The sequence below is a fragment of the Choloepus didactylus genome, chromosome 2, assembly GCF_015220235.1.
Source record: "Choloepus didactylus isolate mChoDid1 chromosome 2, mChoDid1.pri, whole genome shotgun sequence".
Taxonomy (NCBI): Eukaryota; Metazoa; Chordata; class Mammalia; order Pilosa; family Megalonychidae; genus Choloepus; species Choloepus didactylus.
In genome coordinates this window covers 224,564,932-224,590,871 of record NC_051308.1, presented here as the reverse complement: position 1 = coordinate 224,590,871, position 25,940 = coordinate 224,564,932, and the positions used below count along the sequence as shown (strand labels likewise).

Genomic DNA, 25,940 nt, shown 5'->3' with positions numbered 1-25,940 from the left:
GATATCATTTTCAATAGCAACTAAAAAAATCAAGTACCTAGGAATAAACTTAACCAAAGATGTAAAAGACCTATACAAAGAAAACTACATAACTCTACTAAAAGAAATAGAAGGGGACCTTAAAAGATGGAAAAATATTCCATGTTCATGGACAGGAAGGCTAAATGTCATTAAGATGTCAATTCTACCCAAACTCATCTACAGATTCAATGCAATCCCAATCAAAATTCCAACAACCTACTTTGCAGACTTGGAAAAGCTAGTTATCAAATTTATTTGGAAAGGGAAGATGCCTCGAATTGCTAAAGACACTCTAAAAAAGAAAAACGAAGTGGGAGGACTTACACTCCCTGACTTTGAAGCTTATTATAAAGCCACAGTTGCCAAAACAGCATGGTACTGGCACAAAGATAGACATATAGATCAATGGAATCGAATTGAGAATTCAGAGATAGACCCTCAGATCTATGGCCGACTGATCTTTGATAAGGCCCCCAAAGTCACCGAACTGAGCCATAATGGTCTTTTCAACAAATGGGGCTGGGAGAGTTGGATATCCATATCCAAAAGAATGAAAGAGGACCCCTACCTCACCCCCTACACAAAAATTAACTCAAAATGGACCAAAGATCTCAATATAAAAGAAAGTACCATAAAACTCCTAGAAGATAATGTAGGAAAACATCTTCAAGACGTTGTATTAGGCGGCCACTTCCTAGACTTTACACCCAAAGCACAAGCAACAAAAGAGAAAATAGATAAATGGGAACTCCTCAAGCTTAGAAGTTTCTGCACCTCAAAGGAATTTCTCAAAAAGGTAAAGAGGCAGCCAACTCAATGGGAAAAAATTTTTGGAAACCATGTATCTGACAAAAGACTGATATCTTGCATATACAAAGAAATCCTACAACTCAATGACAATAGTACAGACAGCCCAATTATAAAATGGGCAAAAGATATGAAAAGACAGTTCTCTGAAGAGGAAATACAAATGGCCAAGAAACACATGAAAAAATGTTCAGCTTCTCTAGCTATTAGAGAGATGCAAATTAAGACCACAATGAGATACCATCTAACACCGGTTAGAATGGCTGCCATTAAACAAACAGGAAACTACAAATGCTGGAGGGGATGTGGAGAAATTGGAACTCTTATTCATTGTTGGTGGGACTGTATAATGGTTCAGCCACTCTGGAAGTCAGTCTGGCAGTTCCTTAGAAAACTAGATACAGAGCTACCATTCGATCCAGCGATTGCACTTCTCGGTATATACCCGGAAGATCGGAAAGCAGTGACACGAACAGATATCTGCACGCCAATGTTCATAGCAGCATTATTCACAACTGCCAAGAGATGGAAACAACCCAAATGTCCTTCAACAGATGAGTGGATAAATAAAATGTGGTATATACACACGATGGAATACTACGCGGCAGTAAGAAGGAACGATCTGGTGAAACATTTGACAACATGGATGAACCTTGAAGACATAATGCTGAGCGAAATAAGCCAGGCACAAAAAGAGAAATATTATATGCTACCACTAATGTGAACTTTGAAAAATGTAAAACAAATGGTTTATAATGTAGAATGTAGGGGAACTAGCAGTAGAGAGCAATTAAGGAAGGGGGAACAATAATCCAAGAAGAACAGATAAGCTATTTAACGTTCTGGGGATGCCCAGAAATGACTATGGTCTGTTAATTTCTGATGGATATAGTAGGAACAAGTTCACTGAAATGTTGCTATATTATGTAACTTTCTTGGGGTAAAGTAGGAACATGTTGGAAGTTAAGCAGTTATCTTAGGTTAGTTGTCTTTTTCTTACTCCCTTGCTATGGTCTCTTTGAAATGTTCTTTTATTGTATGTTTGTTTTCTTTTTAACTTTTTTTTTCATACAGTTGATTTGAAAAAAGAAGGGAAAGTTAAAAAAAAAAAAAAAGAAAGAATAAAGACAAACAAGGAAAAAAAAAAAAAAAAGATGTAGTGCCCCCTTGAGGAGCCTGTGGAGAATGCAGGGGTATTCGCCTACCCCACCTCCATGGTTGTTAACATGACCACAGACATAGGGGACTGGTGGTTTGATGGGTTGAGCCCTCTACCATAAGTTTTACCCTTGGGAAGACGGTTGCTGCAAAGGAGAGGCTAGGCCTCCCTGTATTTGTGCCTAAGAGTCTCCTCCTGAATGCCTCTTTGTTGCTCAGATGTGGCCCTCTCTCTCTGGCTAAGCCAACTTGAAAGGTGAAATCACTGCCCTCCCCCCTACGTGGGATCAGACACCCAGGGAAGTGAATCTCCCTGGCAACGTGGAATATGACTCCCGGGGAGGAATGTAGACCCGGCATCGTGGGATGGAGAACATCTTCTTGACCAAAAGGGGGATGTGAAAGGAAATGAAATAAGCTTCAGTGGCAGAGAGATTCCAAAACGAGCCGAGAGATCACTCTGGTGGGCACTCTTACGCACACCTTAGACAACCTTTTTTAGGTTCTAAAGAATTGGGGTAGCTGGTGGTGGATACCTGAAACTATTAAACTACAACCCAGAACCCATGAATCTCGAAGACAGTTGTATAAAAATGTAGCTTATGAGGGGTGACAGTGGGATTGGGAATGCCATAAGGACCAAACTCCACTTTGTCTAGTTTATGGATGGATGTGTAGAAAAGTAGGGGAAGCAAACAAACAGACAAAGGTACCTAGTGTTCTTTTTTACTTCAATTGCTCTTTTTCACTCTAATTATTATTCTTGTTATTTTTGTGTGTGTGCTAATGAAGGTGTCAGGGATTGATTTAGGTGATGAATGTACAACTATGTAATGGTACTGTAAACAATCGAAAGTACAATTTGTTTTGTATGACTGCGTGGTATGTGAATATATCTCAATAAAATGATGATTAAAAAAAAAAAAACAGTATTGTGAGTATCCTTAGGAAATAAAAAGTAGGCTTTTGGGGGATGGAGGGATGATTTGGGTGTTCTTTTTTACTTTTATTTTTTCTTCTTATTCTGATTCTTTCTGAAGTAAGGAAAATGTTCAAAAATAGACTGAGGTGATGAATGCATAACTATATGATGGTACTGTGAACAGTTGCTTATACACCATGGATGATTCTATGGTATGTGAATATATTTCAACAAAACTGAATTTTTTTTTTTTTAAAAAAAGGATGGTTCAGCAGTCTTCAAATATATCCAGATGAGGAAAGAAATGTTTTATATTCAGATGAAAGAGAATAAATATACCTGAAAACACACACACAAAAAAAGGCAGGCTTTTCGGCATAAGGGTTTCCTTGGCCTTCTGTACAAAATTGAATGAATTCACCAGCTCTGGGCTCAAGAGACTGCAACGTTGCCACTAACCCCTACTTATAATCTCAGGTAAGTCCCTTCTCTTCCCTGTGCCTCAGAGTCCACCTCTGGAGCAGATGGCCTCTGAGGGCCTTTCCAATTCTAAAATTATGTGATTCTGTGATTTTTGTTGTTGTTATTCAAAATTTGAGCCCTTTTTTTGATTCTGTTGGCAGGGAAGGGGGCGGGCCCACACACATCTGGCCACAGGGCAGGGTACACTGTGGACCTGGGCCCAGGCCCTGGGCAATGGCCAAAGGAGAGTGTCTCACACTGACCTGTCAGGAGACCAGATGCCAGACCCGCAGCCATGGCCAGGCTGAGGGCCCCGGCGTCGGTGAGCAGCTGGTAGCCGACCCTAGAAACGACAAAGCAGAGGTGGTGACACATGGGCCCCAGGCTACAGCGACCACCGGGGACAGAAGGAGTGTTTGGGTCATTGTCCAGAGTGATGCTGTAAAGATGGGCCATACTCTCCCCTCCTGCTGCATCCCCCTGTCACTTCCCCACAAAGCTACGCACTATCAGAGGGTGGGCACAGAGGCCAGGACCCTCCCGGGCTTATTTAAGCCTTGGGCCCCGTGGAAAATGAACTAGACCAGGAGTCAGAAAATCCAAGTCCAAGTCCCAGCTTTGTCACTTACTTGCTGAGTGACCCTGGGGCAAGTCACATAACCTCTCAGAGCCCCCCAGTTTCCTCATTAGGAAATTCATGCTGAAGGTTTTATTTAAATCAGGGCAAGCAGGGTACAGCTTAGCTAGCAGACCTACCCCCCCACCTCCAGCCCACCATACGTGAACATACTCCCCCTTCCTCTCTCCTCCAAAGCCACTGCCCCAAGGCTTCATTTTAAACTTAAACTATTAAAGGGGCCATAGGATGCTGGATGTGATTCTCCCAGGTCCCAGCCTGCACTTTGGCACTGCCAGCCCATTCGTTCCAGCACCATGGACAGCTGGATGGAACAAGCCAGTTTCTAAGCATTTTCTGTTCCACCACCAAGACAGGTGGGCAGCTCACATCCCCATGTTGAAGACAAAGAAAGCACAGCTCAGAAACTACCTCTTCTGCAGCCTGGTGGAGAGGACCCACCCTCTTCTGTGTGACCTTTGCCAAGTTAATTCACCTCTCTGTCCTGATTCCTCATTAGACAGTGGGGGAAGTGGTGACAGTACTTACCTCTGGGAGGTGGGACCTCTCTGAGGTCCAGAGAGAGGAAAGGATTTGCCCAGAGTCTCACAGCTATTAAAATGGCGGCTGACAGATCATTGGAGCCCATTACTGAGGTGCCTGGCCTCCCCAAATGAGAGCCTCCTGGCCCCAAGCAGCTCAAGGTGGGATGTCTCACCCACCTAGATCCGAGTCCTATAATTTGCAGCTATGATCGTCTCTGATGTTGCTGCTGGAAAGGACCCAAGTGCTGGAAGAGATCCCAGCCCTCCATGATTTCCCAGAGATGCATCCAAACATCATGAGCTCCTCATCACTGGTTTAAGGAGCTTGCCACCTTTACAGCCAGGTTATAGCTGAGTGACCTTGAGCAGGTCACTCCTCTAAGTATCATTTCTTAGGGAATGATGATACTACTTGCCTCACAGGGTGCTTGTGATGAATAAAAGTGATGATGAGTGTAATATTCTTAGCACACTGCTCAAGACTTAGAAAGCAGTCAGTACAAATGAGCAATTATTATCAGTAACATTATTATTATTTTGACTGTCAGTTCATCCAGAAAAATCTATTCCATGATCCAGAAAAATCTATTCCAGGATCATACCCAAGTCAATCTTTGATTTTTTTGTAAATTACATCCAGAAGATATTTGTACAACCTCCAAGAGGTCATGGCCAGGGCCCTGGAATGCCAAAGTGATCATTGCTGTCTATTGTCTCTGGACCCAGAATATAACCTTGGTCCAGAGGTTCATGCTCCCACCCTTTCTAGGCCTGGATATAAAATGATGGGGTTGAACTGTGCTTAGCACTTCCCTAATGTTAAGATCATTTTCCCCTTAACCACAAAGGGCCTGCCATCAAGTAGAGGATCAATGAAATGCTGATGAATGAATCCTCCCAACAACCCTAGGAGGGAAGCCACTAGCATCTTCATTTCCAATAGGGAGATGGAAGCACAAAGAGGGCAAGGAGCTTGTCCAGCTAGTAAGTAGTGGAACAAGGTTTCAAGACCAGTCTGACTCCACAACACAAACACTTAACCATGACCTAAGCTGCCATCAGTTGGCAAACTCACTCAAAACTGGCCTACATATGATCAACCTGCTCTGTCTGCATGGGGAAGGGTGGGGTGGGTGGGCCAGGACCCTCTGCCTTTGCCCTGCATCTAAGCTGCCCCCTTTAGAAAGATGCGGCTTGGAGAAGTGATAACTCCATACACGGTTGGGGCTGTGCAGAATTGCTGAATCAAGTGGCCGAGGAAGATGTGCTGAGGGCCTACTGGATGCCTGGCCCTGAATGCACCTATCCCAGCGAAGGACTCTGGCCACATTTCCTCCCAGTTGGATGGGGGTTTTAAGGGGAACAGTCAAGTGACCTACTTTGAACTTTTGGTCCAGGTGACCTCAAGCATCGCCAGCACAATGTAGGTGATCCCTCCTAGAAGACCCGGCAAGCCGAAGGTATAGTGCACACTATAGCTGTTCTGAATCCCCGGCACGCGGTTGCAACACATGTAGAGACAAACATAGTTATAAGCATAATTAGAAACATAATTATAAGACAGATACCCCTCTCCCCACCTTTCACAGATCATTGTCATCCAGGGCCACCAAAGGAGGCTGGGTGCCAGGGCTCACCTAAAGAAGTGCTTCTCAGACTTGACTGCACTCACATCCCATGCGAATCTTATTAAAATGCAGATCCGATTTAGTGGGTCTGTGGTGGTGCCTGAGATTCTTCATTTCTAACAAGGTCCCAGGTTATGCCAATCCTGCTGGTCCGTGGACCACACTTTGAGTAGCAAGGGTCTAGCCCAGGTACTACTTTGATATTTGAGGCTGATAATTCTTTGCTGTGGAGGATGTGCTGTGCATTGTCATATGTTTAGTAGCATCCCTGGTTTCTACGCTCTAGATGCCAGTGTCAACCAAAAATTTCCCTTGGAAAGTAAAATCACCCCCAAATTGAGACTCACGGGTCTAGCCCAATTTGAAGTGTCATCTTAAAGTCAACATGGCTGGTTAGAAGAAAAGTCAGAAGAAAAGAATCTGACCACACCTGCAGATTCCCAGTTGAGTGCTCCTTCCACCTTACCACGTTGCTTCCCAGAGGTCCGTAGTCCAATAGGCACAGATACAAATGCAAATGCAAAAACTTGTTCCCTCCTTTAAATCCCCATTGTCTTCAGAATAAAGATCCAGACTTGTCAGCTGGTCCCACCCATGCTTCACCTGAACCCTATGCTTCAGTCATAAGAATGTTTTTGCATTTTCTGATTGAGCCACAGGCTTTTCTCACCATTGAGTCTTTGTACATGCTGTTTCTTCTACCTGAAATAGATTTTCCCACTTGTCCGCCTGGCTAATACTATTTATCTATGGATCTAAACTCCTGTAGGAGTTATCTCACTGTATTCTGTTTGCCAATTTCCCTTGCTAACCTATAGCTTAGGAAGCAAGAGAAGTATTACAACATATGTGTTGAATGAATGAATGAATGAGTGACTTATCTTTGAATAACCCCCTTCCCCATCCCCCAGTGACAGAGTCAAGGAAACTGAGACACAGAGAAAAAGCCATCGATGCTGAGCCTGATGGTAACTTGTTATGCATTCTTTGCCATAGAGGGTACTTCTTCCTTTCATCTCAGGGTTTCAAAGTCAGAGGAGATAAAAGATATTTGTTCCCATTCCAAAGATAAGAAGCAGACTGCCCCATCTTTGTTCAAATCAAACTGTTGGTAAGTTCATCCTTATTTTTGGTTGAATATCCACAGTTATCCAAAATAATCTTCTTGAGCTACCCAAAAGTCTATTGCTTTGTCCTCCACCAAGCCTTCAAACCAATTAAGATTTGTTATCATGTCCCTAAATATTTCTCTTTTAAGTGCATTATGACCAATTGATTAAACAGCCTAATGGAGTGTTCTGGTATGATCAGTACTTGTTGAGTACTGAAGGAAGAAAAATCCATTCACTTAGAAGAAGAACTAAACAATCAGAAGTGGATGTGATCTGGATTTTCAGTCCAGCATCCCCTATTCTGGGTGCTGCCCCTTCTGTCCCCAACCACATGGTTCACTGGCAGCAGCCATATATATACCATGTCCCCAACCTCCCCTCATGCCCCAGATGATCAGTTCAGGGATAGGCATATAATCCATGTTAAGTCAATAAGCCCCTTCTCCAGAGAATTTGTAATTGTGGTCAAGAGATTCCACCTGGCTGTTTCCCTGAAGAGAGGAGCTACATTCCACCGGGTAGACTAGGAGAAAAGGAAGCAGGTCTACAGAGTGAGAATGAAGCAGATATGCAGGAAAAGCAAAGAAACAAGTAGAGCTGGGACTTCCTGGGCTCCCTACAACACTCCAGTCTTTGGTACCAGCCATTCCTGGGTACCAGCAGCACCCCTGACCTTAGGTTCTGTGACACCCCAGTAGGCTTACAAAAAATTCCACCCTTAATGTCCTTAGCTCGAATAGGTTCTGTTGCTTGTCGCTCCCCAGCATTCTAACAAATGCACCATCCAACCTGGGGGTGGGGGGTGGGGAGGGGTCCCTCATCCAGACTTTGAAGCCAACCTGAGAAAGTGCCAACACCTGCCCAAGGCAGCCCATGGCACCACGTCATGGTCCACCAAGGACCACACAACGGCCCACCATGGTCTAAGTCAAAGCAGAGGGTGTTGGTTGCCCAGCTCCTTACCGGCAAGCACTTGGCTCCCGTGATGGAAATCAGCCCAGCCACAAGGCCCAGCACCATGGCAAGGAAAGGATAAGGGATCAGGTGACCCGAGGCACCCATAGCCACGCCTCCTGCTAGCACAGCATTGTGGACATGAGTCTGCAAAGAAATCCTTTGTGGGTGAATGAAGCACAGAGAGGACACCATTGTGCCCAAAGCTAGTCAGCAAGTGGGCAGCAGGGCAACACTGCAATGTCTTCCCTGCTTCACTGATCCTGAAACCATCCCCACCCCCAGCTTGAGACCACAACAATGTCATCAATGGGCTTTTCTTTCCCCCATCTCTCAGGCTCAGGGATCAGTTCCCCGATTGAGATGCATTTAGGGAATCAGGTTGCTCAGCATCCTGGTCACCCCTCACACTAATAAGTGATGTGTTCTTGGGTGTTTAACCTCTCAGAGCCTTGATTATCCCATCAGAAAAATGGAGCTGTGAAGTACGTGCAGAATGTTTAACTATGGTGAACTTAAACTTTGGAAATGGACAGAGGTGGCAGTTGCACCTTATTGTGAGAAAAATTAACACTGAATGCTGTGTGAGCGTGGTGGAAAGGGGAAGTTTAGAGTTATGTATGTCACCAGAAGGAAAGTAGGAGATTAAAAGATGGGAATGTATAACACAGTGAATTTTGAGGTGGACGATGTCCATGATTAACTGTATACATATTAGAAAGTTCTTTCATGAACTAGAATGAATGTATGACACTATTACAAGGAGTTAATAATAGAGGGGTATATGGGGAAAATGTACCTATTGCAAACTATGGACAGGAGTTAACAGCAATATTTTAATATTCTTTCACCAACGGTAACAAATGTACCACACCAATACCATGGGTCAACAATGGGGGGGGGGTAAGGGGTATGGGAGGATTTGGGTTTTATTTCTTAATTTATGGTTTTTTGTTTGTTTGTTTTGTAGTGTCTCGGTTTTATTTATGACTTTTTGGGTTTTTTTTTGGGGGGGGGTTATTCTTATTTCTTTTCTGGAGTAATGAGAATGTTCTAAAATTGATCATGGAGATATATGCCTAACTATGTGATGATACTGTGAGCCAGTGACTCTATACTTTGGATGGTTTATATGGTGTGTGAATATATCTCAAAAACATTGCAAAAATTTTTTCTTAAATGGAGCTGCGATTGTACCTACTTGAGAGAGGAATTGTTAGGATTGAATGAGTTACCACATGTATGGCCCTTAGCATAGTACCTGGCATTTGGCATGAATAATACCCAATAAACATAAGCCATTATTATTGCTTTTATGATTTTTATACTATTATTGGTTAGTTGATGACTACATTACTCCTATGACTGGAACCAGTTCCAATACTGGGACTTGTTCCTGGTCACATCTCAACCAGCCTGTGTTTTTCTTGAAACAGGGCCTTACGTTGCTCTCACCCTCCTCCCCCTGCTCCTCAACTCAAACTAGGTCTTGGAACTTGGGGCTCTGGCAGCAGGTGCTGGGCTTCCCTGACCTGGTGCCCACACCTGCCTCCCCGGATGTCCCCACCTTGTCTGCTCCTAGACTCCCTGTCACCAGGGAGGTCCCCTGTGGGGACACCCACCTCGCCTCAGCGCTGGCCTTATACTGTTAACCTGTCATCGTGGCCACATTCTCTCCACTCCAGACCCCGTCGGTCTAGACTTTCCCACCACTTCTGGTTGGTTGATCCCATGCCCTGATCATTATGGAAAATTGTTTTGCCTTTGGTTCTACCCTCTCATCCATCACTCCCCACCAAAACTCACATACACAGTCCCCCCGCTATCTTAATAAAGAATAAGCCTATTGCTCACTCTACACTAAGAACTTAAATGAATTATCTCTTAATTCCCACTTTATGGATGAGGTAGTTGATGCTCAAAAGTTTAATTGGCTTAACTAATGTCACATAGCCAGTGTAACATACTTCTTAACCTCTGATTCTGATAATTCCATTATTGAAATTTCTTGGGGGAATTGGGGAGACTGACTAATTCTACTCCTGTTCTTTTCCTCTGACTCTTACTTATGGTGGCTGAGTTTTGTAACTAGGTCTATTTGATGCCAAAGCTCATGATTTAAATGCTCCCCTTGAGAGCCTTTGGTCATTTCATAGTTTCCTAAGTTCCAGGGCCCATTTTGACAACGCAGGGCCCTTCCTGATGCTCCAGGGCTCTGCGGAAAAGGCTCCAGCGTTGGGGCTGGGGCCGGAGGCTGAGAGGGGGACATGTGTATGTGTGTCAGGCCTAGAGGACCCAAGTGCTGCCCAAGGGCCAGCCGCCCTGGGCCCCCTCCTCACCATGTCAATCTTCCCTCGGGGGTGCACCAAGGCCGACACTGAGATGGCTGTCACCGCACTGACCGCAAGCGCATAGTAGGTGTTGAACACGGCATGTTTCCTTTCACTTTGAGTGTCCAGCAGAGCGGAATTGAAACTTGGCCAGAACGTCCACAGGAAGAGGGTGCCTGGGGACCAGAGAAAATCAAGGCCCAGAGCCACCACTCCTGCCCCAAAGCCTGCACCTCTAGGGGGCTGCAAATGGAAGAATCTGGGAGCTGGAGAGCCTCAATTTGGTCACTCTCTAAGCTATGTGACTTTGGGCAAGTCACGTGTCCTCTCCAAATTCTCAAATTGGTAGGGACTTGAGACATATTTTACAGACAAGGAAACTAAAACCCAGAGAATCGAAATCCCCCAAACCCAAGCCTCCTGACACTAGTCTGAGATGGATAAGTGCTTATTTTAAAAAATTAGTGTGCTTCATTAATTCAGCCCCATGGCCTGAGATCCACTCACCTGCTGTAAAGCTTGCATCCTTATTTTCTCTAAGCTTCTCTTAGGAGCTGAAGTTTATCATTTCCACTGAGGCTTTTCAATATACAGCATTATTGTTATTCTCTTCCTACCCCACCCCTGCTCCTTCCTCTACTCCCAGTTTCCACTTTCTTCCCTTGTCCAATTCCTTCTTTTCAGTTGAGGACAAAAGGATTGGATAAACTTTTTAAACTCAAATGTAATGAGTCTCTCCTCTCCTTTGGATATTAATAAAGAGAAGTCCCTAGAAGGGTCTTCAACATTTAGCAAACACTTCTCCAGAGAATGAGTCAGTAGGGAGGGGTTTCACACACCCAGGGCAGGTTGAGAAAGGACAGAGATTTTCCAGCAGAGCCGTTTTGGAACCTCTTGGCTCAGCCCAGGGATGAGACCACCACAACCCCCACCCTGAACTTACCCAGCATGGCAAACAAACTGGGGCTCGTTGCTATCTGCATTTTCTCTTCCGCTCCTTGGGGCAGAGGCTTTGCGATGCAGAAGGACACACTCACCCCAAAATAGGCTGCAAACACGTGGATGTGCATCATGCTCAAGTGGTTGTCTATCTGCAACAAAACCCAGCAGGAGCAGTGAATGCTGGCAACCTCTGCCCACAGGCAGACCCTTTGCGTTCCTTAAAAAAGTTCTGGTTTTCCTGTAGGAGGTGTGGCTTGAAGGCATAAGACTGGTGTTGGGAGTTTACCCAGCCCAGCAGTTGTTCCCCTTTCAGGACAGCGCTGTGGGGAGCCAGATATTCATTCCAGGGAGGTTGCTGGTTGTCCTTTATCAGTAGCTCCTAAATGATTTCAGCCAAGGTCCTCTAGGGTGGTGCAAAAATCCACAGGGACACGCTCTGCACTGTTTCCTACTTTTTGGCAGAAATTCAGCTTTTTGCATGGAGTGATGAATGATATAAACTTTGCAACATGAAGCAGTCAGACTTCTGGTCATACTAAACTCAAGTCTTTGATATATGCTAGACTCAAGTCTAGATATATTCTAATTTTGTTTTATGAATATCAAGTTTAGTAATCCTTAGTAACTCTCGAGGTGGGCTACTGGTAAAGCCTATCAGCTGTGCCTCTGAAAAATATCCATAAATAGCAGAATTTTTCTACCTCTCCCCACTGACACCACCTTTGTTTAAGCCACCATCGCTACTACCCAAAATTATTGCAATAGCCTCCCCACTGGTCTCCTCATTTCCACACTTGTCCTCCTACTGACTATTCTCCATGCAACAGCCAAAGTGACTGTTAAAACGTAAGTTGGAGCATGCCACTGGTCTGCTCAGAGTTCTCCAGTGGCTGCCACTGCACTCAAAGTCAACGTCAGCATTCTCACTATGGGATCCTCTGTGATTTGCTCGCCCCCTAACCTTCCTGACTTCACCTTCTACTCTCACCCTCCCTTGCTCCACTCCAGGCACAGTGTCCTTCTCTCTCTCTTCCTCCCACCTCAGGGCCTTTGCACTGGCTGTCCCACTGCCTGAAAGGTGCTTACCCCCAGCAGTGGCAAAACAAGGGCAGGGTTAAAGGAGTGGTACAGGCAGTGAGAGGGTGCATCTGTGTGTAGAGAATTTAAGGCAATAATAAGACCAACTAAATTCGGGCTGCTTTTAATTATCTCCGTGGCCTCACAGTTCTAAAGAGCGTTGGTGATAAGCTTCTCCTCCCCAAAGAAGCAGACCACTCCCACTGCCCTGCCCTTTCCAGGCACTCACAAGCCTTTCTCACTCACTTCCTTCAGGCCTTTACTCAAAAATGACTTGCTTGGTGAGGACTTCCCTGGCCACCCTATCAAACGATTTGTTCCCCCTCCCCAATTCTTCATATCTCCTTCCCCATTTTATTTTTTCTCCTTAGCACCTACCATGCTCTAACACGCTATACTGTTTACTATATTGTTTATTAGCAGTCTTCCCCTCTGGAGTGGAAGCTCAATGAGAGTTGTATTTTTCCATTGCCTAGAGGAGTGCCTGGTGCATAATATACATTGAATAAATATTTGTTAATGAATGGTAAGGAGCCCTCAGTCATACATAAAAATTAAAGTCTGTGAAATTCCCTTGTAGGAACCGAAAAGAGTTCATGCACTTTTAATTTCCTCAAGGTCCCCCAGGATTCCTGGAACCACACTTGGGGATCACTAACCTGGAATACTCATTTCTTGAGATGCCTCTACTGAAGAGGCTCTGGTCACTGACTCTGAGTCCCCCTGAGATGTTCCATTGAACAAACCCAGGCTGAACTGGAGTTTTGAGGGCAAGCAATGAACTCTCAAAATCAGCACTAATCCCTCCCCTGAACCAGCTAAACTAGTAAGTCCAAGCTGCAGAGCAGAGAGGAGTTGGCATTGAATTATTGAAGCTTTTGAAAATAAGCATTATTAAGACTGTAGCTAAGGAGGAAAGTGTTTATAGTGCCCCACTCACAGTGAGTTTCCCATCTCTGGGAAGTTCCCCCTCTTCTTGACAGCTCTTGGCAGCCATGCTATTACTGTGTGAACCAGTCTATGAGGCCAACATCATCCTAATACCAAAGCCAGATAAAGGTACTATAAGAAAAGTACAGACCAATATCCCTTATGAAGATAGATGCAAAAATCCTCAACAAAATACTAACAGACCAAATCCAACAGTACATTAAAGAATTAAACACCATGATCAAGTGGGATTTATCCCAGATGTGCAAGGGATTTTTCAACATAAGAAAACCAATTAAGTAACACACCATTTTAACAGAATGAAGGAAAAAAACCACATGGTCATCTCAATTGATGCAGAAAAGGCATTTGACAAAATCTAGCACCTCTCTTGATAAAAACACTTAGAAAACTAGGAATAGAAGGAAATTTCCTCAACATGATTAAGGTCTTGTATGAAAACCCCACAGCTAATTTCATATACAATGGTAAAAGGCTGAAAGCTTTTCCTCTTAGATCAGGAACAAGACAAGCATGCCCAGTGGCACTACTGTTACTCAACATTGTACTGGAAGCCGTAGCTAGAGAAATTAGGCAAGAAAAGAAATAAAAGGCATCCAAATTGGAAAGGAAGAAATAAAACTTTCCCTATTTGCAGATGATGTGATCCTATATACAGAAAATCCTGAAAAATCCACAACAAAGCTCCTAGAGCCAATGAATGATTCAGCAAAGTGGCAAAGTGTAAGATCAACAACCCCAAATCAGTAGTGTTTCTATATACTAGTAATGAACAATCAGAAATTAAGAAAAAAAGATCCATTTACAATAGCAACTAAAAGAATCAAATACCTAGAAATAAATCTAACAATTATGTAAAGAACTTGTACACAGAAAACTACAAACCATTGCTAAAAGAAATTTTTAAAATACCTAAATAAACGGATGGCCACTCCGTGCTCATGAATTGAAAGCCTAAACATTGTTAAGATGTCAGTTTTACCCAAAGTGACTTACAAATTCAACACAATTCCAATCAAAATTCCAACAGCCTTCTTTGCAGAAATGGAAAAGCTAATCATCAAATTTACATGGAAGGGTAATGGGCCCCAGATAGCCAAAGCTATCTTGAAAAGGTAGAACAAACTTGGAGGACTCACACTTTCTGATCTTAAAACTTATTACAAAGCCACAGTAATCAAAAGAGTATAGAACCAGCACAAGGACAGACATATAGACCAATGAAATCTAACTGAGAGTTCAGAAACCCTCACATTTATGGCCAACTGACTTTTTCCCCCAATTTTTAAATTGAGGTAGCATATATAACAAAATTTAACACTTTTACCATGTTTAGAAGTTTCATTCAGTAGCATTAATTACACTTACAGTAGCCAACTGGTTTTTGACATGAGGGCAAAGACAAATTGATTGTTAAAAAAAAGTCTCTTCCTTCAATTAGAGATATGAATGAAGCAGATCTGGTTAAGACCAGGGCAAATCAGGCCAAAGGGTAAAGGATGAAACTGAATGTGTGTTAAAACTTCAACTTCCACATGAGACCAAGTGAAGAAATGTTTATTTGGTGTAGGATCTGTATTTTCTAAACAATATAACTTCTACAGTCAGTTTGTTCAAACACCACAATTACATGGAATTTTGAATAAGAAGTGAGATATGGTAGGTCTGTAGAGGTTAGAGTGAAAAAGCAACACATCCCAAAGTAATTTGGGTGGAGAATAAAAATATATATTCGAGGTCCCCTGAGGAGCTGGGGGAGGATGCGGAGGTGTTGGACTTCCTCACCTGGATTGTTGCTGATGTCTGACAAACGCTGGGGAATGACAGCTTGATGTGCTGAGCCCTCTGTCTTGGGGCTTGCCCCTATGAAGCTTGTTACTGCAAAGGAGAGGCTAAGACTGCTTATAATTGTGCCTAAGAGTCTTCCCTGGAGTGCCTCCTTGTTGCTCAGATGTGGCCCTCTCTCTCTCTCTCTCTCTCTCTCTCTAACTAAGCCACCTTGGCAGATGATCTCACTGCCCTCCCCTATGTGGAACCTGACTCCTAGGGGTGTAAATCTCCCTGGCAACACAGGATATGACTCCCGGGGATGAATCGGGACCTGGCATAGTGAGATTCGGAACATCTTCTTGAGCAAAAGGGGGATGAAAAATGAAAAGAAATAAAGCTTCAGTGGCTGAGAGATTTCAAATGGAGCTGAGAGGTCACTCTGATGGACATTCTTATGCACTATATAGATAACACTTAATACCTGAAACTACCAAACTCCAACCCAGTAGCCTTGACTCTTGAAGATGGTTATATAACATTGTAGATTACAAGGGGTGACAGTGTGCTTGTGAAAACCTTGTGGATCACACTCCTTTTATCCAGTGTACGGATGGATGAGTAGAAAAAATGGGGACAAAAACTAAATGAAAAATAGGGTGGGATGGGGGGTATGGTTTGGGTGTTTTTATTTCTATTTTTTATTCTTATTCTGATTCTTTCTGGTATAAGGAAAATGTTAAAAAAATAGATTGGGGTGATGAATGCACAACTATATGATGGTACTGTGAATAGCTGACTGTACACCATGGACGACTGTATGGTATATGAATATATCTCAACAAAACTGAATTTTTAAAAAAAAGTCTTTTCAACAAATGGTGTTAGGAAAACTGAATCTCCATTTTCAAAAGGTTGAAGGTAGACCAGTATCTCATACCATTTATAAAAATCAACTCAAAATGGATCAAAGACCTAAATATAAGAGGCAGAACTATCAAACTCCTAGAAGAAAAGGTAGGGAAGCATCTTCAGGTCCTTGTATTAGGCAGCATTCTCTCAGATTTTACACCCAAAGTATGAGCAACAAAAGAAAAAAACAGATAAATGGGGCCTCATCAAAGTTAAAAATTTTGCACCTCAAAGGACTTTAATGTGAAAGTTAAATGACAACCTACACAATGGAAAAAATGTTTGGAAATCACATATCCAATAAGGGTTTAATACCCAGAACATATAAAAAAATCCTTTAACTCAACAACAAAAAGACTCAACCCAATTAAAAAATGGGCAAAAGACCTGAACAGATATTTTTCCAAAGAAGATAAACAGATGGCCAAAAAACACATGAAAAGATGCTCAACATCATAGCCATTAGGGAAATGCAAATTAAAACCACAATGAGATACCATTTCACACCCACCAGAATGGCTACTATTTAAAAAAAAGGGAAATACAAGTGTTAGAGAGGATGTGTAAAAATAGGAACACTCATTCATTGTTGGTGGGAAGATAAAATGGTGCAGCCATTGTGGAAGACAGTTTGGCAGTTCCTTAGAAGATTTAGTATTACCAGATGACCCAATAATCCCACCTCTAGGTATATACCAAAAAGAATTGAAAGCAGACTTGAAAAGATATTTGCATACCGATGTTCACAGCAGAATTATTCACAACTGCCAAAAGATGGAAACAATCCAATGTCCATCAACTGATGAATGGATTATCAAAACGTGGTACATACAAACAATGGAATATTACTTAGCCCTAAAAAGGAATGAGTTTCTATTTGGGATGATGGGAGAGTTTGGTCATGGATGATGGTGATGGCAGCACAACTTTGTGAACATAATTTACGGCACTGAATTATATACTTGTGGTTAAAGGGGAAATTTTTAGGTCACATATATGTTACTAGAATAAACATTTTTTAAAAATGGCACACTTGTCAAGGTCATCACTGCCAAATCCAACGGTCAATTCTTGGTCCTCATCTTACTTGACCTCTTAGCAGCTTTTTATCCAGATGACCATGCCCACCTTAAACTCTCTTTACCTGTCTTCCATGACCCTGCCTTCTCCTGGGTTTCCTCCTACCTCTCTGGCTACTTCTTCTCAGTCTCCTTTGCTGATTCTTCCTCACCTCCCCAGCATCTAAAAATCATGGTGCTTCAAGGTTTAGTCCTCAGACTTCTTCACATCGCTATACTCACTGCCTAAGGTGATCTCATCAGATCCCATGGTTTTAAATGCCTTCTATACCCTAACAATTCTCAAATTTACCTCCTAGCCCTGACCTTTCTTCTAGGTTCCAGGCTTATACATTCCCACTCAACATCCCCAGTGGAACACCTAGTATATATCTTCAACCCTCACCCTAACCCTAACCCTACCACATTTAAAACCTAATTCTGGATTTTCCCTCCCAGATTATACTCCATCCCAATGCTACCCAGCTCAGTAAATGCCACTATCATCCACCACCTGCTCAAGATCAAAACCTTGGAGTCATCTATGAACTTTTTCTATTTTTCACACCCCATGTACAATCCATCAGCAAATCCTCAGTTCTGCCTTCAAGATACAACCAGAATCCAGCCTCTCCCCACCACCTTCATGGCTACGTCCCGGTCCAAGCCTGGATTGTTGCAATGATCTTCTCTCTGGTCTCCCTCTGCTTCTGCTCTGGCCCCTTCAGCCTATTCTGAACCCAGCAACCGGGGAGCGTCTTTAAAACAAACATCGGAACACGTCCCTTGTCTGCTCAAAACTCCCAGACGCTCCCCATATTTCTCAGAATAAATCCCAAGTCCTTACTATAGCAAAGAAGCCTCATACTTTTTAAAAAACCATGTATTATATCATTTAATTAATTTGACTATCCTAACAACCCTATCAGATAGTAATGCTATCCTAATATTACAGGTGAAGAAACTGAAGCTGCATGGGGTTAAATTGCCTAGAGTCACATCGGGTTTATGCAGAGCTAGGATACAAACCCCGGTCTTTGACACCACGGCCAGGGCTCTTTCGCCTAAACTATGCTGGGGCTCTGTGCTACTTTGCTGTGTGATCTTAGGCAGTCCCTGCCCTCTCTGGGCATCAGCCTCCTGATCTCACAGATCAGATGAAGATGTCCGGCACTGTGATCACTCAGGGTCTGGACTCTCCATGGGGAGCAGGAAGGCCATTTGGCCTGGCCCTCACTGCCACAGAAGTCTTCGAACTTAGACCTCTGACAGCCTCTCCCGTATGTACAGTTACTGACACACATTGACAAGTTAATGCAACGGGAGGCCCTGGGGATTAATTTAAACATACATATCATAATTATCTTGTGACTAGCACAATCCTGCAGTATCTTATTTTGGAAGTTAAGAACGTTCATTTGCTGTGTTTAAACATTTCGCAGAGGTCACATTTTCATAATTCCATTCAGGCCATCTTCATTTTCTTTAAATTCCAGAAGCTTCACAAAACGGAGGTGGCAGCCCCCCATCCTCTGCCTTCTCACCCCTCCCCACCCTGGGGCCCCCTCCTGGTGATGGGGACTCACGTTGAAGACTAGCCGGCCGGCCATCCTCACGGTGCAGAAGGCCGTCACCTCCACCAGCGCCATCACCGCCAGCTGCACCAAGTTGACCTTCCCCAGGACGGCGCCCGCGGAGATCAGCACCGACATGGAGCTCATGGTGGCCACCCGAATACTGGGGGGGGAGAGGGAGAGAGGATACCAGCCCCTTCTCTCACTCACTCACTCATCCACGCCGTCAGCGCACATTTGTTGAGGCACTGGGCACGCAGCTGATTTCTCCTACATGGGGGCCGAGCGTGCACAGACTGGGGTCTCCTTTCTTCCCCTCCCCCCAACAGGGCGGCATCTACGCCCTGAGAGACTGATCTGCAGCCACTCATCTGTTCTGAGGATGCTCTGCAGTTCTCATACAAGGTCTCACAGTGAGTGAAAGAGGCGGATTGTACCCTCGGGGCGCCCTGCTGGGAGGTGCCAACCCGGAGTCTGCCCGCGAGTCTTCTCGGCTGCCGTCATCACTCCCAGGTGCTCGGTAGAGGGCGCTCTTCCCCCTCCAGCCCCGGCCCCTTCAGTCACCCGCCACCCTCACTGGGGGCCATCGCCTCTCCCCTTCGCCTCCGTGGTGGGGGAAGGAGGCTGGGTTTGGAGGTGGGACAAGCCTGGCTTCCAGTCCCAGCTTTTTCAGCAGTTATTTAACTTAATCTCAACTGTAAAACAAGGATGGTCATAATAATACCTCATGATACTGTTGTGAGGATTAGAAGGGATATTGGTAACTACCCTGACTGGCATAAAGAACTAACTCCATGAATAGAAGCTGGCATTATTAGTACTATCACTGATTCCTTCCTTCCCTTGACAAATGAGTAGTTTCAGTGCCAGGACTTTAGGGGGAAAAACCATTTTGTCCTCAAGGCATTTATGGTCCAGCTGAGGAGACAAGGCTGACACCAGAATATCTGCAATATCATGAGGCTGGAGGGTTCACTGGGGAGAGTGATGGGGAGTGCACTAATCAGGGAAGGCTTCCTGGGGGAGGCAGCACTGAGCCAGACAATCCATAGTGATTAAACCAACCCACTCTTTCCTGGGCTACCTTGCTTTGAGACTTCCTGCTTTTCCTGGGAGTTGATGAGGATGATGCTACAACCACAGAAACACAATGTTAATAACTTTTTAAGCATTATGTATAACATGATTCACTTAAACGTAATCCTCTGAGAAACTCTCTGTAAAGTGGTGCTAGGGTGACATTTATTGCCTCTGTTTTACAGAAAAGGACATTGAGATTAAAAAAGGCACTTTTTTTGGCAATGGCCATACAGCTAGTTGAGGGCAAACATGAGGTTCAAACCCAGTTGGTCTAGAGCCAAAGCCTGTACTCTGGAGCCTGGACACAGCTTCCCCGGTGTTTGTCACCGATGCAATGTCCTGCTTCAGGCTCACGGACTTCAGAAAGAAGGTCAGAGGAGGGGAAAGGATATAGGAAAGGGGTCCTACAATACCAAGAACTATTTAGAATAAGGGGTTACTCAGGGTTTCTTCATGGCTTGCTGTATTATGCCTTTCAAGTGAGTGCTTATTTAATTGACAATGGCATAATTCACAAGGATGTATGCTGCTGGTGGTATTGCAGACCTCAGGGGCCAGTTGGAGTTGAGGAGATGTTGAGACTGTGAACTTCAGTAGCTAGGAATGCAATCTTGGGTCCAGACTTCCTGGGCTGGAATCCTGACTCAGCCACTTTCTGGCTGTGTGTCCTCAGGCAAATTACTTAACCATTCTGTGTCCTAGTGTCATCTGTAAGGAGGAGACACCACCTATGGAGTTGTTGCAAGGCTGAGGTGAGTTAATATATGTAAGGTGCAATAAGGAGGTTGGTTATTGCTATTATCTTTTACGGGGAGCCCTCCTGGATTTTTCAGCATGTTGCAAAAAAATAAAATAAAATAAAATCACACCTCTTAGCAGTTCATTTTCATTTTTGTTCCAAGAACCATTTACTAAGTACTATGAATAAAGCTGAAAACAAAGGAGGACAAAGACAGGCCCTGCCCTGACAGAACTAATGGTCCCTGACTCAAGGCAGAACCAATTAGGTGCCAAGTCACATGTGCAGTTGGGGCCGAGGGAGATGAGGGAGAGCACCCTGTCCACAGGCGCACTGGGCACCACCCATGGACCCGATCAGGAAGGAGTCCATTGTTCAAATGTGAGAAGCCCGTCCCAGCCGGGACACGGCTGAGAGGATCCAAGTGGTAGGGACTGGAGCAGGGAGTTCCCTCAGGCTGAAAATGGCCTTTTTGTCTTCCTGGATCAAGTCAAGAACAAACAGGGACTTTGGGAGGGGAAGGTCACAGGAAGGAAGCAGCCCCGAGATGCCCCAGGCTTGTGACTGTGGGTGCAGGAGGCTGACGGCCTGGTGTGCCCTTACTTCTCTGCCAGGGCACCAGGAACGCCAGGTCAGGGCAACCATGGTCAGACTCCCCCCGAGTCAGTGTCCTTTGTCACTCTCCTTGTGCTTTCTGGGACTCCTGAATCCCTATGGGGATTAGCCCTAGACATTGAAAAAGGAAAATCATGGAGAGTTTGTCTTCAGGGCCAACAGGGAGTTGGCTAGACTGTACCTGCGTCAGCACCACTTTGGAGGGGGCAGGAAGGGTTACAGGGAGTTAAAAGCTTAGAAGCTGCCTCCATTTCTTGGCTGTGTGACCCTAGCCAAGTGACTCACACTCTCTGAGCCTCCATTTCCTTACCTGTGTTCCAGGTTATATTCTGACCCAGAAGGATTAAATAAAATAATGCTTGGGAAGTGCCTGGCTCAGGCCCAGAAGGGTTGACAGGGCCTCAGAGGGGAGAATGGGGTGGCCTTGAGAGGCAACAGGGTCCCCGGAATGCCTACAATGGGATTTGCCATCATTTGGGCCAGATGGAAATTCAGAGTTGGATAAAACCAGAAAACAATTTTTAAGGAAAAATTTTACTAAGCTCTAATAAAATTTTACTATCAAGTGCTAGTGCCTTGTATTAAGTGTACAGCTCGATGGATTTTTATATGTATATCCCAGTGTCACCACCACCCACATTAAAAAAACATTTACTGTACCCCATAAGTGTGGCCCCTCCTAAGCCGATATTCACACTCTTCCCCAGATAACCACTATTCTGACTTCTAGCAATGTGGATTAGTTTTTTGCTAGTTCTTGAGCTTCATATAAATGCATATTAATGGATCCAAGTTAATTAAAGAAAGCAAAGAAATAGATATTTCTTGTCCACCAACATTTGAGGACTGAGTCCTACTTCCTTTTCAAGAAACTGTCTCTCTGGATGTGACTTTTTTCTTTGCTTTTTGCTAATCTCTATTTGTTAATATTTTAATGACCGTATATTGATTGTGCACTTTTGAAATCATAATCCATAATAAAGAAAGGTTCTGGGGAGGAATGTAGGTATGGGTGTCTTGTGAGGCCACAGTAGTAGGGTTGCCATATAAAATACAGGATGCCCAGTTAAAAGTGAATTTCAGATACACAGTGGATAATTTTTTTAGAGTAAGTATGTCCCAAATATTGCCTGATGTCATTGCTAGAAGAAGTGGACAGACATCTCAGGCTTTCTAGAACCTTCCCTTTTGGCCCTCATGCCCTCCAGGACCCAAGAGTGAGCCAGATGCCATCTGATTACCTGGACAGTGTGATGACCATCCTCTGATCCAGGAAGCCCTCCAGCAGGACTGCCCACTGCACCCCGAGGGCCAGTGTGAAGAGGCTGAAGGCCACACTGCTCCAGCTGTGCCTCCGCAAAGAGGAGGTGAGGAAGCCCAAGCCAAAGGCTGCCATGATGATGACATCCTGGAAGACTGCTCCGCGAGAGGTGGAGGAGGAGGAGGAGGAGGAAGAGGAGGAAGCAGACAAGATGAAATTTTGTGTGAAATTAGAGTTTTATAGAATGGCAGCTGGAAGGGACGTTAGAGATCATTTAAGAGCACTTGGTCAAATTGTTTCACTTCTTTGAGCCTCAGTTTTCTCACCTGAATAATGGGAGTAACACATGCCCTCCCCTGCAGGGTTATGGTAAGGATAAAATGAGCTAATACTCGCTAAGCACTTAAAGCAGAGCCTGGCCCATAGGGAGGGCTCAATACATGTAGCAATTATTGTTACATTAAATATAATGCTATGAATGAGTGTAAAGCTTCGGAACCAGAGCTTGGCACCGAGCTGTCATTCAAAACACTGTTGTTATTAGCGATCAGGTAAAACCCCCTGATCCTGCACATGACAAAATAAGAGAGGCTGAGTGACTTGGCCCAGATCACACAGAAAGTTGGGGGTATAAGCAGAAGTTCTGTTGGCAAGAACCAAATTATCTTTGCAGAAAAGGGCTTTTTCCCTTTGCTGTGAGACCAGGTGGGCCAGCAGAAAGCACCGGGGCTATCTGAGTGACCCACACCTGTCCTGGCCTTAGACCATAAGCAAGGGTTGCTGTAACAGGTGAGTGGACACAGAGTAAGAGGCTTACCTGACAGCAAGGAGGTGTCCAACAAAAGGAAAAGGATAAGGTTTTGACTTAGTTCCAGTTTTGAAAAGTGGTTAGCCACTTGGTCTCTAGAACTAGATAAGCCTGGGTTCAAATCAGAGTTCTGACATTTTCAAGCTGTGTGGCCATGACCTAGTTCTTTAACCTCTCTGAGCTTTAATAGCAGCCTACATTTCTTAAGTGTTTATCTTATGCCAACATTGTTTTAATCGCTTTACATGGATTATCTCATTTAATTCTCAAAACAGCCTTTTAAGCTGGGTACTGTTATTATCACCACTTCACAGATATAAAAACCAAGGCACAGAGAAGTTAAGTAACTTGCTCAAAGTGGTAGAGCTGGGATTTAAGCCTAGACATTCGGCTCTGGAAACTGTGCCTTTAATCACCACACTATCTGCCCCTCTGAGTTTTCTCATCTGTTAGACAGGAAAAATAATCGTACCTCCTTCATAGGGTTGCCAGAATCAAATGGAATAATACATGTAAGGACTCAGGAGAGCAGAGGCTATTTTATCAGTAAACACCATGTACAAATGCCCGGTGAGAGATCTTGAAGGCTTTTAAAAAATTTTTCCACCATGGGTAATCATCTCTGAGTTTGGGGAATTTTACTTTTTATATTTTCAGAGTTGTTTAACTTTTCTACAACCAACATGTAGACAATAAACAATTTTTTTTGAAAAAGGAAAAAGCATGGGCTTTGTGTGCAGACAGTTCTGTTTTGATCCCGGCACTATCATTTCCTATCAGGTTGGACCATATTAAATTGCCAGCATTTGGTGGTTTTTGTCCTATAAAGATGGCAATTAATGTGTTTCAGCCTTGTAGCAGTGTGGCCTTGGAGGTTGCCTTGCTTTCCTCATCAACTACATAAGGACAGTTTTACCCCTCTCAAAGGGTATTGTTTGATCTGAAGGAAATAATGTTTTGTCCACATGCTTGATACATTGCCTGGCACAGGGAGAACTCTCAGTAAATAGTGGCTATTCAACATCATCAAGATAATCACATGAATAAGAACTCACTTGCCACCGATCTCCAGCCCCAGCCCTGATACACACGAGGAAGCTCTTATTAGTTGAACTCTCTGATGTCTCAGAAAGCCCCTTTGCTTTACACTTTCCCTTTGAAAAATACTCATGTCCAGGGTCTGGCATACAGGGCTTGAGTGGTTGTTGATGTTCCCAAATCAACCAATCAATATGCCAATACCAGGATGTAGGAGCCACTCCCCCCAATTCACCCTCATATCCCTGCCAGGACCCCTGTCGTGTCTGGGGATTTGTGGAGTGGGTGAGAAGTAGGTGGAAGGAAGGATTCAACAACTCCTTGTACCTTTTCCTCTGACATGGATCAGGGAGAAGGGGTATGAGGGCAATGTTTGGTCTCTTGCTGTACCCTCTTAGGAGTGAGGGTGGGCAGGGACATTTTGTATAGGGATTCCCCTTGAGTTCACTCAAATTCCTTCAGGAGCCAAACAGCAAACGATGTATGTGAAGAGTGCAAAGCATACGAGGGAGTGGTGAGGCCTGTGGCCAGTTGGAGACCACACACCCAGCTTTAGGTATCCAAATTCAGTCTTTTATTTAACACTGTGGTTGAACCAAACACACCTGCTGTTGTGTAGTAACACTGTTCGCCTAAAGTGTAGACTTATTGAAGATTCCATATAGAAGGATGCCCCTTAATGACCCATTTTCCTCCCATTTTACATAAGGGTATCAGAGAGGGCCTGTGACTTCCTCGGGGGTCAGACAGCATACCAGCAGCAGAGCCAAGCTCTGAACTCCCGGTACAGTGCTCTTCCACCAGGCCAGGCCGTCTGTCACGCTTGTTCTCCCTCACCTCCTGAAGGACCTTAGGCAAGGCGCTTGCCCTCTCTGGGCAAGTTTCCCCATCTGCAACACATGCAGGCTGGACTTGATCCACTCCAAGGCCCTTACAGCTCTGGCATATTCTGAGAGGATCAATGGGAGGGTGGGCAGAAGTGGGGCCTTGAAGATTAGGAAGTCAGGGATCCTAGGTAGGGGGCTTGATCAGGCTCAGCCGTGCTTCACCAACAGGATGATGTTTGGGCAGCAGTTTCCCGAGCTGTCGGCAGAGTCCCTTCTCTCCAAACTGGTCAGGAAATAACACCTGATTCAGGCCTCTCTCCGCTTGGCCTGTCTCCCAGCCTCCCAGGGCTCTGGGCCCACACCCACTCCTCCCTATCTCACTACCTGGGCCCCCACTGCAGGGCCACTCCCAGCTCGGGGCACCCCCGTTGTTGGTGCAGCCTCCACCTCCCAAGTCTGCTCTGTACCACGCACCATCCAATAATCAAATGGACTCTAAGGTGTTCAGGGGTGATAAGGATGGGACATGCTACTGCGCTCCAGAGGGGAAGTTTACTGCCTAAGGCAGGAGGGTTTACGAAAGCCCCAAGGCTTGGAAGAAGCATCTGGGAGTCCAGCAGCATGAGATGAGACAAGAAACTATCACTGCAGCGGCAGGCACACCCGTGGTGCCCCCCACATACCAGGCATCGCCCCAAGTGCCTTACAGCCTTAACTCACGTGACCTGTGTACAGG

General features: G+C 44.6%; 1 protein-coding gene across 4 annotated transcripts in view; it reads right to left on the bottom strand.

The window, feature by feature from the left end:
- The window catches only part of RHCE (Rh blood group CcEe antigens), a 47,704-nt gene that overhangs the window by 14,094 nt on the left and 7,670 nt on the right, over window positions 1–25,940 (bottom strand). The window contains exons 2-8 of one of the 4 annotated variants that reach the window (XM_037828130.1): window positions 22,512–22,686; window positions 18,849–18,999; window positions 11,499–11,646; window positions 10,565–10,731; window positions 8,235–8,372; window positions 5,911–6,014; window positions 3,634–3,713 (exon numbers count right to left, since the gene is read on the bottom strand). In XM_037828130.1, the coding sequence (XP_037684058.1) occupies window positions 3,634–3,713; window positions 5,911–6,014; window positions 8,235–8,372; window positions 10,565–10,731; window positions 11,499–11,646; window positions 18,849–18,999; window positions 22,512–22,686 (963 nt within the window). The remainder of the gene's footprint in view (window positions 1–3,633; window positions 3,714–5,910; window positions 6,015–8,234; window positions 8,373–10,564; window positions 10,732–11,498; window positions 11,647–18,848; window positions 19,000–22,511; window positions 22,687–25,940) is intronic. The other 3 variants (XM_037828131.1, XM_037828132.1, XM_037828133.1) reach the window with 3 other exon arrangements.